At 40.3% G+C, this 14,875-nt stretch overlaps 1 protein-coding gene across 1 annotated transcript; it reads right to left on the bottom strand.

Moving 5' to 3' along the window:
• Positions 1–1,545: 1,545 nt before the first annotated feature.
• LOC149962931 (nuclear apoptosis-inducing factor 1-like) lies at positions 1,546–2,001 on the bottom strand. Its single transcript, XM_090164468.1, has one exon. The coding sequence runs from the start codon at positions 1,999–2,001 to the stop codon at positions 1,546–1,548; it is 456 nt and encodes a 151-aa protein (XP_090020594.1).
• Between the last annotated feature and the right edge of the window lie 12,874 nt (positions 2,002–14,875).

Genomic DNA, 14,875 nt, shown 5'->3' with positions numbered 1-14,875 from the left:
ATTTACATAATTATTGCATAAGCAACAACGTTCAACATCCAGTCGCACCTGGTAAAAAAACACAATCGATATCAAAGACAATTAAGTTAAATAAATTTATCCGCCTGTAGCCGACGTCAATGCTGATGTTCGAAGGATTGCGACTGCACATGTAATGCCACGAGAATTGGTTGAAAGAGCAGAAGAAGGCAATCACTACCTGGATCAGGGGAGATTACTTAGACAGCAACTAGTGGATAACGGGGTATCCCATCCCACCAATTGCGTCAGTGACACAATAACCAGAAAAATGTTTATGGAGCAGGTTGCTGAGGAGGCTGCACTGGAGCACCAGTAATTGAGGCAACTAGTTGACAGAAGGCATCTGTCTTCTTAGTGTCATTTTCAAGAAATTTCTTGAAATCTTCACCTCATTGCGTGGAGCAGTCAGCCAGTGTTTTGAGGTGCGCATTAGTTTCCTCCAACTGCTATGAGATGCGAGCAAGTTGAGGTGAATCCTGGCTCGAGTTGGATGCCAGCGTAGCAAGCGAATCCTTGATATCGCAAACATCTCTACAAATCTGCTTCTCAGCTTCCACGAAGTCGTCCATCGCACTACCCAGTATTTGTTTTAGGGTACGTTTCTTTGATAGTGACTCTGGAAGTAGGAAAGGGTTAAGCTTCAAGCGGAAGTTTCCCTACCTACAACTGATGAAGGCAAAGCAGCCAGAAACTGATTTGAGGAAAGTGTTATCAAATCAGTCTTGTAGTGGATATCAATATCGTTTCATCTCAGCAGGTAATTCTCATGAACAAATGGCAATAGATATTTGTTACTAATGGATTTTAACTTACCAGTGGATACTGCTACTTTGTTGGTTGGAGTTATCTATCCATCGTGCTCAAAGACAGCAGATGCACTGGAGCTCAGATGACTTCCTTCCCCTTGTTCATTCAAAGTCGTGTCAGCAGAATGAACAACCTCACTGGACCCGGATTGGCAACTTATGTCATTGGCCACCGCATTAAACAAATCCAGAAAGCTGGTGACTGCATAAACAGTACTGTCCCTGGATAAAGATGTTTTGTCAATTAAGTACTGTAAATTCGAAGTGCAGGGAAAAACTTCAACTTGAATACGTACTGAGTTGTGAAATCCCCAAACTGCGCAGAGACGATTGTACTCCTGTGGAAGACATTCAAATATTACAAGGTGTTTCAATCTTTTGGAGAAAGATATTACTAGTCATTGATGTGCGTTATGCATTGAAATAATGGGTTTTGTGGGGGTATGTGTTAAATAATGTTTCTAAATTAATTTCTCGCATGCTTATTATTTTCTTTCATTTATTCGCTTTAATTTTTGCTTGTATTTTGATACTACATGTACTCTGCTTTTTTACATCTCTTATGTTTTTGGTTGGTTTTTTCAATGACTTAACCTATTGTTTTTAACATATCGTTTAATTTTGGTACTCATTGTTACATTTTGGACTACCTAAGTAGTTAGCTTTTTCATTGGAACTATGAATTGCTAAGCACGAATTGCATGTTGGTAACCTATTGTTAATTAGTATATTTGGTATTTTTATTGTCGTACTCGTTACTTCCTGAAGGAACTGGTGTCTCTTGGGGAAGAGCGGAATCGATACTCCCTGGTATCCCTTTGTACGTGGCCTTAGCTACAAAAGGGCTAATGCGCTCCTCCGTTGGAGTCAATTTAGGCACATCGGATGAAGATCCTCTACCAGTTTCCCGCAACGTCACGGCAACTTTAGCAGCTTTGGTTCTGAATTCTTTTTTAAGGGTGCTCCATTTCCTCCTAATTTCTTTGGGCTGTCTGCTGTTATGACCAACTTCATTAACACAGTTGGTGATGGTATCCCATAATTCAGATTGAGCGGATGACAGAGCCCCTCCTTTATGGTTTCTTAACGCAGCAAAACTATCATCCTCCATCTTCGATAAAAGTACTTCAATTTCTTCATTACTGTATGTTTTATTTCTTGTCTTAGGCGGCATAGCAAATAGAAATAAAACTATTTTTTTTTAATATCACAGCTCGAACTAAATCAGCAAAACTATTAAAAGAAGAAATTTGTATGTCATACCTGCTTTATATACAGAATATAATACCATAAATAGAAAGAACCTCTGTTTCATTTAAAAAATTGTGTATTTCATGCTGTTTAAGTTGTATTCCAATGATGTCATTGGATTAAATTAATGGCAATTGGATGAATATTAGCACCATTATTGAATGTAAATTCTATATCCTGCTGCAACACCTGAAATTTCTAGTGTTTCCATATTTACGTAACAGGGGGATCGAAATAAATTTTTACAAGTTTTTGGTGTATAGCGGGGGAGGGGGGCGTCACACCAGGCGCGCAATTTGAAAGTTAAGAAAATAACAGATGATTTGCATAGATGGCACTCAAATTACGTTTGGAGGTAACGCTGCAGATGGCAGTCAAATCAAGGCCAAATAACGTTTGGAGGTCACCCTGTAGATGGCAGTCATATAAAGGTCAAATTACGTTTGGGGGTCACGATATAGATGGCAGTCAAATTACGTTTGGGGGTCACGATATAGATGGCAGTCAAATTACGTTTGGAGGGCACGCTGTAGATGGCAGTATTTGTTTTTGGGTTTATTTCTCCAAATAGATGGCACTTTATTATGAGCTTTGAGTTATGCTCAAATAGATGGCAATGAAATATTTCTTCCGGCAACCGCGTAACATGTGACTTTGACTCACTCTGATCCCGCTAATCAGGTCTCTTAGTCAAGAGGGGTGAAACGCGGGGGTCGTCAGCGTGCCGCCCAATGAATGCTCTTAGTCAAGATGACGTTCAACTTACCTTAAGCGCAGAATACGGGTGATCGTCTTCTAAAAATATTATAGACACGTTACGGCTGCAAGATTTAAAATATCATTTGAGTGTGGGATACATTTTAGTACCGCATTAGGCAGTGATACGCGTGAGAAATGAATAACGTAATCGCTAGCGCGTCGGGTTTGCAATCGCAAACGGAAAATTTGATTATTTGTCCAAACTTTCTTTCTAAATTTACCGCCGGGAAATTTGGTAAAAACAACATTAATAAATATTTCGATTATAATGGATCAGTCCCTCAAGTTGGCTCTAACATACCGGGTCCAAATAAGGTAATGACATGTAAAATTTGTCACGAAACGAAAAAAGGTGAAGGAGCAGCAAATTTGGAACGTCTCTTACAGGTGTGTTGACTGAAGACCCGTCCCAGAAACGCTTCAAGTCTTGCAGAACGTAGTAGAACTATGGCATTCCGACCACCTTGTTTGCTTTTTGCCAGCGTTATTTATATGTTGCGCGCGCCATATCACAACGCGAATTGCCATAGTTATAGAACTTTCTGCTCGGCTAGGAACGTTTCTGGAACGGACCTTTTACTATTTACGCTATAGTATTACCACAATTTTCGAACCTCGATCTGCTCGCCATTGATATATTTATAATTACAGAGAAAATACAAAGACGTCGCAGTCACTGAAAGTACCGCCATATCGGAAAATAACTTAGCCGTTTACAGTCGCACGCTTTACCTATGAAAAGTGCTGTGGTTAAGACTCCACTGACGTCCCAGCAGCAATTATGCTTTAAGCAATGCTTGATTGATTTGGTGGCGGTTGACGGACTCCCACTAAGCTTCGTTGAAGGGAAGGCCTTCAAAGCGTTCATAAACATGTTTTTACCCCAAATTAACCTGCAAAGTCGTCTGAGTCTCTTTCCTACATCATATGCTGGACATCTGGTCTTCAAGCTCGAGGGTTGGAGTCTTGGGGGTCATTGGGCAGTACATCAATGAAACATTCCAACTGGAACATCGCACTTTGACTTTTACACATTTCGATTCAAAACACACTGGGTAAAACATACTTGCTAAACTGGAACAAATTCTTAGTAATCTTAGCGTCACATCAACACAGGTAATTAAGTCTTACTGAGGTTTGGATTAAGGCTCGCTTAGACCATAAGATTTGATAATTATTTGAGGCACCGCAGATTAAGAATCGGGCAAGGTGAGGCCCCATTTTATAATCGACGGGCCATGAGGCCCCATGACAGCTTATTTCACTAGTCCTAGTGAATGTTCACGTTACGCGCTGTGGTCAGTTCAAAGTTCAAATAAGCAACGTCGGTTGTAGGGCTAAAAAGAAGCGCTGTCCGAAAGTGATGGTCAATTTTGTTGGTGTGCCCTTTAACAATCTTTCCTAATCAGGCCCTAAATCCAACCTTGAATCCGTCTAATTAGCTGTGGAAAGACCTTTAATTTTCCCTCAAAAATAGGTTGTTACAGTTTGCGCCGACAACGCCAGTAACACGATTAAAGCTTTTAATCTACAAGAAATGTATTCGGAAACCTGGGATGTTGACGATTCCGATGATAACACCGCTGATGAGTTGGACGACGGTAATATCATAAGTAACATAACACTCATAAGTATGCCACTGGGTAAAATCGTGTAATGAAGGTCTGTTTTAAAACGATTGCGTCATTGCGTATTTATGACGTCATCAGGAAACGGAAATCCCTGTCGCTAGCCAATAAGGCCATCAAAAATGGATCACTAGAACTAATAATGCAGCGGAAAAGGCTTACAGTACGCGTTTTAACAGGTCCCAGGTGAAACAGACCTTCGTTTAAGAATTTTGTATGGAGCAAAGGGAGAGTGGCATATTTATGAGTATTATGTTACCTATGGTAATATTAGTAATAAGAGTGGTTCCAAGTCGAAAACTAGAGGAAATAGACCGGAGTTCTTTTCAATGACCTTTTAGCCCAACGACCATTGTGAAATTTGAAAAGTAGTTCAATTTCATTTTTAACTAATTAAATGTGCACGATGTTGCATATTGCGAAATGCTCCCCGAACCATTTCTGGAGTCACCCGGCGACATGCTTCGATGATTCTTTGTCGTAAATCTTCAACGCTCGTCACAGGTGTTTGGTTTACGTAGTCCTTTACGAATCCCCAAAGAAAAAGGTCGAGTGGTGTTAGATCAGGGGATCTTGCAGGTCAACGAACAGGACCAGTTCTTCCGATCCATCTTCCAGGAAACTCGTCGTTTAGATATGCAACCACGTCACGATATTGGTGAGGTGGCGCCCCATCTTGCTGGAACCAGATGCGTCTGTACTCGGCCAGAGGAATGTCGTCCAACACGTTGGATATTTCATTTTGAAGGAACTCCAAGTAGTTTTGACCGTTTAGACGATTTGGCAGGAAGAACGGGCCAATAATTCTGTCACCTAACAGACCAGCCCACACATTTAAGCGAAACTGCACTTGTTGGCGGTGAGGAAATCCCCAGTGTGGATTCTCGTAGTCCCACATATGCTGGTTTTGACGGTTGAAAGGCCCATCTCTTCTGAATGAACATAGTTGATCGTGAAAATCCTGGTGTGCGTCAGCCATGAGGCAAAACCAATTGCAGAAGTCGAGTCGGCGCTGTCTATCACCGTCATGCAGTCCTTGGTGAACTGTCGCTCGATAAGGATGAAAATGGTGTCTTTTGAGTGTTCTCCAAACGTAGTTTCGATCCAACCCTAAGTCAAAGCTGGCAGTCCTGACGCTCGCTCGAGGATAGGCGACGAAGTAGGCAAGTATGGTGTTTTCCATGTCGATGTCCTGGAGACCACGACCACGAAACCTCGGATTGATATTACTCCAGTTGTCGAAGTCGCGGACCACTCTAAGAACCGTCGTATGACTTGGTCTGCAATTGGGAAATCTTCGTCTAAATAACTGACTTACTAGAGTAGCATTACGACGACATTCTCCGTAAAATAATTCTAGCATATGAGCGCCCTGATCTCGAGTGTAAAGAGGCATACTGGACAACAATCGGCCAAGCTGAGATAATGTTTTAACTTTGAAATGTAAACGCTTTAAATACTGCTCGGACAATTGATATTTCACGTTAAAAAACAACAAAAGAAAAATAAACGTAATTTTTGGTCTACAAATCTTTGTTTGATGATCTTACTCGTAACCACGTCGAAATGGAAGACGTGGTCTTTGTCTACTTTGTCTAATTAGGTGTTGAACGTAATAATTTTCTCTAACAATAACTTTTTGCAGATCTGATTATTAACTACATAGCTGAAAGCATAAGTTCCCATAAAAACTTGCTGAGGTTAACGGTAATAGTTAGTGTAGGGAGCTGTTGGCTCGCGTGGCATGAAGGGCTTGCCACCACCCTCCTACGCATTGTAACCCGGCCACCTGTTACTTGATCACGCACAGGCAACATTGCTTATGTGGTCGAAGGTGGTGCCTTGGGTATTAGCTCTATTTTAAAAAAAAAATGTACATGTGTGTTGTGATTATGTACGATTGTTAAGGTTAAAGGCTATTGCCTGCTAGTACACATTGTTTTTCCCCCGACCTCCAAACTCAGTGAAAAATAGGTCTTTTTCAACCGAACCAAATTTTTTTTTACACTTTCGACTATGCCCTACAACTTTTCTATTGAAACATTTTGCGTGACACCTACCGGTGAAAAAATAAATTTTCCAAAACGGCACAAAATCGTTCGATGTCTCTGAAATTTAGTAACCAAAGCCTTCCATACCTAACAAATAAACCCCGAAAATTTCAGAACCCTAGCATAAATACATTTTGAGAAAAATGGCCTGATCGAGCAAATTGGGACACCCTGTATATATATTTACTTGATATATAAAGTTATAAAGACTTGCACTAGGTAATCTGGCTGCCTTACAATAGCGGGAAGACTATTTATATAGATCGTTTTAGATAAAGCGCGTGCGCGTACAGATAATATAAAGGTTGGTGATATTGGTTTTTTAGGACACAACATTTTCAATCGTTCGTCATCGACGTGAGTGTAAGGAAGTTTTTTTTTATTGCGCTGCTGTATACTTTCAACTCTGTTCTTAACATTCCACGGGTGAAAAAACTTCTTGAACTTTTTTATGAATGCGATTGTTTCTTTATAACTATTTTTCTTGGTCGCTTAGAGGTGTTCAATTGCGGTCGCCACAGTATCACTTAAAACTTGCGCTGCTAGATTAACTTTCATTTTAGAATAACTGTGTAAAAACACATGAGGGTTCGTTTATTTGTTCACGTGTTTCAACTGCCCTTGGGATCTGAGCTGGAGGTAGAGGCTTGCGCCGCCGCTAAACGCCGCCGCCGCCGATAATTTTTAACGTGCCGTTCGCACCGCCGCCGATTGTTCGAAAAAAAAAGAAAGTCCATGCACGACTTAAAACATCTTTGCTATGGCTGAAGAAAGAACCCTTTTCTTCATTTCAGATGCCCAACACTTAATCAAAACAGTCCCAAATGGATTGCAGACAGTGGTACTAATACCAAATATCGTTCTCTTCGGAAAAATGGATAAACAATTATGTGTTATGTAAAAATTAGGTTGTATTACCTCCAGCTAGAGGCCTGCGCCGATCTGATATGGGTCGGCGGCGTTTGACCCAAAATAAACCGGCGGCGGCGGCGTACGCCAGCGTTTGTATAAATTTTAGAGCTGTTTCTTGTAGCGACAGTTTAAAAAACACGGGACCAGAAGCGCAAGGGCAAATACCAACTCGTACTAGTCCTTCCATGGACTAATTAATGTACTTCGCAAAGGGACGCCCCGTTCCCGAATATTTGCTTCGGGTGATTGTTAAATGTGCGCTCTGGCGGCGGAGTTAGGAACCAACTAACTAATGATAACCAGGGAAGAATTAAAGGGGTGAGGGGAGGGAAAATACAAAGGTAGCTCAGCAGCTGGAAAACCCATGGGACTGGCTCAATTTTAAAACGTTGGTTTTTATGTTTTAAAGTACATTAATTAGTTTATGGTCCTTCCGAGGTAGGCCACTGGCCTGACGTCAAACGACAACCAAAATTATTCGCAGTTATGCCGGGTCGAAATTCGGTTGGAGGCTCGATATTGGCTTTTTAATTTTTTTGGTCGTGCTCCACGATAACGCTCTGCAGTGGCGTAGACATGGAGGGTTCAATCATTGAACTTCAATGTCAACCCCCTGGGCCTACCTTGACTATACTAAATTTACACCCCCATCCCGACACCCTTCTTAATATTAACATTCTTGGACCCCCTTTGACGAATTTCTGGCTACGCCACTGACGCTCTGAGCCTTCCAATCAGAAATAAATCTGAGTTACGAATAATATAATTTTTGGTAATCATCGCACGGTGAACATACAAATTGCTATTTTGATATGTTATTTTCCAATATAATTTAAGGTATTATGATGTGATTTTATAAACCTATTGGACGTCTAAAATGCAGTATATCAAATGCTTCATTTATTGAATTTCAAGTAAAAAATTATTATCAGTCTCGGATTGACCATAGAGGTAACTTGCCCGATGGCGTGGATCCCATGAACCGTTCATGAAGTGGACCTCCGTAAACATGGTAGCGTTATAGTTGTTAAAGCTGGGACCCTTAGTCTCCTAGTAACCAAAAAATATTAGACCCAGTCCGCCACTGATTATTATAATGCAATTTTAGAAAACATATCGATAAACCAAGCAACATTTAAATTGAAAGATAATTAAAATGTGGATAAGCCTTAGTTATATTAGTGACTCTCTCTATAGCCAAGATAGCAAAGCTGGAATCTATTGACGCTAAGTGAAAATGCTATTACTCTGCATCGACCGAAATCCGAAAACCAAAATTTGACGTTCGACGTCGTGTTCAAATGTAGTTATTTGTAAATGAAAACCAAGCTTAATTTACCAAAAAAAGTGTATAAAGAAAAAAAGAAGCGGTTGCGCGCCGTTCTTTGTATCTTTTCGAACAGTCGGTGGCGGCACGATCAGCGCGTTAAAAATTATCGAGGGTGGCGGCATTTAGCGGTAGCGCAAGCCTCTAAACATTAATTAGTTGGTTCCTAACTCCGCCGCCAGAGCGCACATTTAACAATCGCCCGAAGCAAATATTCTGGAACGGGGCGTGCTTTTGCGAAGTACAGTAATTAGTCCATGGAAGAACTAGTACGAGTTGGTATTTGCCCTTGCCCTTCTGGTCGCTACAAGATATAGCTCTAAAATTTATACAAACGCCGGCGTAAGTCGCCGCCGCCGACCCATATCAGATCGGCGCAGGCCTCTAGCTGGAGGTAATACAACCTAATTATTACTTTACACATAATTGTTAATCCATTTTTCCAAAGAGAACGAGATTTGGTATTAGTACCACTGTCTGCAAATCCCTGTAATGCTTTGGCGGTGCACGGGGTATATAAATACAACAATCTGATGTCTGCAAATCCGGCCCTCAAGGGGTCGGAGTGTGCACTTACTGGTGGCTTTCCCGGGGAGTCGGGGTCCGGTTCTTGTGATCCATAAGGGCGGTGGCGCACTGAGAGATGTTAGATCCGTCCAAATGGTTCTATCTCCACCTCCGACTTCGGTCAGGTGTGGGCTGGATACTGGGCTTCGGCCCAGGCTAACGGAAAGGGTCCAGGCAAACTGGCCACCTTGGCGGATTGGGTAGCCTGCTGTGGGGCGGTGGACCTCCATGTGCGGGCACGGCAGCCCTGTTTCCCGGCCTTTTGGAGTCCACCGGGATATCCGGTCCCAGCTGTGCTGTGTTACTTGGGCTGCTGTGTGCTCGTCGTTCCACTTTAGGAGCTCTTTCCAAAGGGTTTGGCTCTCTACTTTTCTCGGTAAGGTGTCGGCCGGAGTTGCCAGAGCATCTGCTCTTATTCCCACAGCTGTGTGCGAAGTGGCGAGCTGGTCGCAACATTGCTGCACCTTCTGCTGCGTTGAGCGGCTTGCGTCGAGGGTGCGACCATCAGTAGTGAGGTTCTGCTACCCATGCTGGTTTTGTCACCTGTCCGGGCTTGTGGACGCTGGCGTAGGGCATTCTGATGATAGACCTCCGGTGGTGTGGTTTGAATCTTACCGGTATACCGGTCTATAAATCTGACACATGTCTGCAAATCCATTTCGGACTGTTTTGATTAAGTGTGGGGCATCTGAAATGAAGAAAAGGCGTCTTTCTTCAGCCATAGCAAATATGTGTTCAGTCTTTTATGGAATTTCTTTGGCTTCACTTGAATCATACGTTTGAGATGAACGGAAAAATTTTTCGATTAGTGGAAGCTACGTCCCCTACAACTTAAATACGGAAACAACTGGTTTCAAGTCTCCTGATAGCTCCCCAAATGATGGTATTGGTTTCTGCTGCTGAAGCACCTTTAGTTGGGAAATGTGCAAATGTAATGTTTATTTTGCTGCTTATTCCTCTAATCATTAATTTCAAAATATGTGTTGCTAGGGGAGGTTCCTCACAGATCGAAAATTTACTTTGCAAGTCATCGAGGTAATTGTGATTCTCATAAACATCTATAAATCCCGTTACAAGGCCAGAGCTCTTATCTAGTAGTAAATCCTCCTTTATACTAGCTTCATCTAGAGATAAAATAAAGTACTTTTGATGATGTGGAAGCGTTTCAAGTTCACAATTTCGAGCCATCTCCTCGAAAAACTCGGTAGTAAAACCCGATTAAATGTTTATGGAAGGGTTGTGGTTATATTGAGTTCTTGTAGTCGGGAGTGCAAGCTAATTAGATTTTCGTAGAGCTTCATATGCTGATTTTGACTTATTGTTCTAGTAAATACACCATTTCACTAACATTGGGTCCCACCGCATATCAAATTTCGCCCTTTGCATCGCTCACAATTGTTGCTTTAAAAATACTGACATGAGTTAAAACGTTTTTTCTTTCAATATCAACACCAAGCTACTTATCTCTTTTTTAAACCTTTCTGATTGAACTTTTCTTATCCTTTTTAATAACTATTGCAAAGGTTTTGATCTTGCCAGCTAATTTCAAACTTCTTCTGTGTCCTAGTTTTCGTAAACTGGAAAGGTACTTGTTACAACGACCACATCTTTTTTCAGAAATTTTGATTAAACCTGGGCAGTTTTGGCTAAATATGCCTTTCATTTTGGCACAAAAGTAACTCTGTTTTATTCTTCTTTGTTGGCTTTCAGGTTTACATTGATTAAATCCTGGTCTTGATTTCCAGGACAGAACGTGTATTGATTAGCTTTCTTCAACAGGTTTTAAAGTTCAATTTCGTTTCTCAATATTAACCCTTCGCCTTCATTTTGCTCATATTTTAATAGGTTATTAGTAATTTTTAGAGTTGCACTGATTTGTTTATTTTCGTTTTGTTCAAAGATGTATTCCATGAACTTGTAATTGTTTTTTAATTTAAAGAACACTATAGAAATTTCTAATATTTTCATAGATTAGCCAGGTTGTGGCCTTAATGTTTTGAAATTGACAGGTGTAGTTTGTGGTTTAATGGTTATTGGTTTATCAACACATACAATATCATGTGCTATACTTGGCCCACAGTCACTAAACGATAATTATATTTGATGAATATTCCTATTGTTACTTAATCTTGGAGGTTTTACCTATATGAGTAATAATAAAACATGTTTGATTTATTTAACTATGTAATGAAATTTGAAAATTATACGAACATTTTCATTAAATTTGTTTAGTTTTCGTTTTGGAGATATCATGGTAGTAGTGTTAAAGCTCTGATAAATGGTTAAAAAAAGCCATTTACATATATTCTACGAAAGCCATTTAATAAAATAAGTACTCGCTGGTAAAATTACAGGCGAGCAATTTGGAATTGGGTCAGGATTCAATGGATTCGGCCCAGAAAAACCTTCAAAGTGCCTAGAACAAAGGTACGTAGATCTCTTCACTTTTAGAGAAATCTATACTCCCACATGCAGTCACCCATCGTGAAAACTTTTTAGTTTGTGTAATTCCCGATGGAAATTTTATGAAAAATATTCCTGGGGCTCCAGGATCAATTTTAGTCCTCACATTTTATTTCGATGCAAACGATCCATATACACACACCTTTGGCAAATAAACCATTGCCTAAATACAATGGAATATGGAAGCATAATAAAAGCAATAAGAAAGTCAAATGATAAAAAATAGGCTCTTACTAGTTATTAATTAAAGGTCGATTCTACGATATAAGGGCCTTATCTCTTTATCTCCAAGGCCTGGGACCTAGGATAGCTTTAATGAAAACAACTAACTGAAAAATAAAACAATTATTTTAAACAGCTGAAGAAAAGGAATAATTTTAAAAAGTAATTTAAAAAAATTCAACATCTAACTTTTTAAATCCAGATTTTCCTGTATTGTCCGTTTTCGGTTATTTCCGCTTTAGCAGGCTAGCAGCAGCAGAAGACATAGATAAAATTCAAAACTAAATTTCAGCCAATCATTTACAAGCGGAAGCCGGCTGCAGAAGATTGGTGTGCGTCCCCCCCCCCCAATTAAAAATTCTACCCATTTCCAAAGCCAAAAACACAACTAAGCCGTTGCAAATAATGGCTACGAACTTGTTAGAGAAGCGATTTGTCTCCTGTCCATATAAACAAAAGGCATTTCGTTTGCTCTTTAAATTTTGTCAATGGATTTGAACCAATTAAAGTTTTAGAACAAATAATACTCAATTTCATTTAACCTACTATTTTAACTTAATCTGTAATAACACGAAGTTCCACTTGACCTTCCATTGAAACACGAAACGTATATCTTTCATATAAACACGTTGCGCTAATCTTGAATCATTTCTGCAGTCTTTACATGGGTCAACGTGCTCGGCCTCTGGTATTTTAAATAAATATTGTGAGCCAGAGACGAGACCGATAGGTTTTCACGTTAAAGCCGAGTCCGAGCTGAGGTATTGTGGAACGCGTGTTGTAACAAGTGATAAAATACGCGAAAAAGTAGATTAGTGCATAATTAAAAGGGATAATATACCTAAACCCTAAACAAATTTGAAGAAATTAAAAAACTGACTAATAACTCGTAATATATCGGTACGATTTATTAGTAATTTCTTAAAATTTGTTTAGGGTTTAGCTATATTATCCCTTTTATTTATGGACTAACCTACTTTTTCGGGTATTTTATCACCCTTCGCACAGTCCATAGGTGGTTTCTTCTAACTTAACTTATTGTAACTAGTGAGCCCGAGCTTGAGTCCCTGTTAAAATACAAATTACTTCGAACTCGAGCTTGAACCCATTTCATGATTCACATTACTTGGAGCTCGAGCCCAAGCCCGTAATAAAAATTAACGTACTAAGAGCTCAACCTTGAGCCTGACATAATATTTGAGCCCGAGCTGGAGACTGATTTTGGTAGTTTTCATATCTGAGGTGAGTCCGAGCCTTAAACCGATTTGAATACTGTTTTCATATATGAGGATCAGCTCGACCTCCTGCGGATTCGCGATATTGTTTAGCCCTAAGCCCACGTTCGAAATTTATTTTGGCCAAAAAAAAGCGATAGAAGCTAGCACCGTCTGAATTCCCGGGCTCAGGGCTGCCTAACCACCTCCGACTGTCTTCCAGGTGAGCCAGTGATGCCGGAATGGAGATTGAAAACACTAATTAGGCTATTTGATAAATAAATTGCGCGATGAAACAGAGCTAGAGCTTGAGCCTTTAGTAGTTTAAAAATATAGTGAGACCGAGCTCGAGGCCACCAATTTATTTGTAAGTGAGCCCAAGATACCATGTCGAATTGTAGTTGTTGAGAGCCCGAGACCACCCGTCGATTTATAACTACAATGAGTCCGATATACTGAGCTCGAGACCTCACATCGGCGGGGAAATTTAGATAATGGACGGATCTCGGGGTGGAGCTCGCTGAATGACCAAGGTGAGCCTGAGACCAACCTTAAGCTCATATAAGAATTCAGTGAGACGAGCTCGAGCCCGGCTCTTGGCGTCTTTAAAGCAGCAATTCTTATATTTCGGCATAATTTCATCGTTAAAAACCCGAATCCACTTTCATTTGCTACGAAATACTTGAATCAGACGAAGCTCGAAAACGAGACAAAATTTGCTTCTGCGCAGTTAAAACTTTTTGCCCCGTCTCTCACTCCGACCACGGCCAACTTTGACACTAGCGCAATAGCGGCCAACCCATTTGTTGAAGTTTTTACGTTGGCCTACGAACAAAACTATCACTCGGCGTTGAGCGACCCTAGCGGAAAATTATTTTTAGAAAGTTTTTTGCATTGAAGCCAATTTAAAAACGATAGTTCATAGCGAGAAAATCCTTGTTAATGAAATTTCGGTGAATGGGTCGGCGGTTTTAGCGCTAGTGTCAAAGTTGGCTAGCTCCAATGAGAGCTAGTGAGGACGTCAGAAAAAAGGGTGGGGTAGGGGTTGGAAAACCCCCGTTACAAGCGTTCACTCGTTCTATAACATTCTCCCTCCTGGGGTGAGTTCCTCTATGGTATCTGGAAACACTTGCGCCCGCCGAAAATTTTTTGTGCTACGTTGTAATTACACACCGAGGGCCATAACATTAAAAAATAAAAGTCTTAGTTTGAGTTATTAAAACTGATTTTATATCTTACCTCCTCGTTGGTACATGATCATCGCTACATTTAAAAACCTCGATTGTAAAATTAAAAATAAAAGAGATATCGGCCAATTAATTGCTAGTTTTATAGTTACAATTTACTAAGTTATTATTAATAACCCGTCACAGCAATAAGCCTTTTTAAAAGATAATATTTGCCTTCTTGTCTCAATGTTGCCTTTACTTCACGGGTGACGTATTGATGACGTTCCACTATGAAAAGCCTTGAACATAAGAGTAAAATCGACGAGGCACCCTGTTTTTAAGCGTAGACTAAACTGAACTGCTGACTATTTCGTAACGAATGGGCTACATATAAAACAAGATCAGCAAGCGTATAATATTTTATAGAGAGTCCTATTAGTCGGCGTTAGATCTATGTTTACGCGAACTTCACAAACGACGCTGGA

The sequence above is a fragment of the Leiobunum rupestre genome, chromosome 1, assembly GCF_980474605.1.
Source record: "Leiobunum rupestre chromosome 1, qqLeiRupe1.1.hap1, whole genome shotgun sequence".
Classification (NCBI taxonomy): Eukaryota; Metazoa; Arthropoda; class Arachnida; order Opiliones; family Sclerosomatidae; genus Leiobunum; species Leiobunum rupestre.
This window is presented reverse-complemented; position numbering and strand designations above follow the sequence as displayed.

Coding starts and splice junctions, on each gene's coding strand:
- LOC149962931 (XM_090164468.1), bottom strand. CDS start 2,001: ATGCCGCCTAAGACAAGAAATAAAACATACAGTAATGAAGAAATTGAA.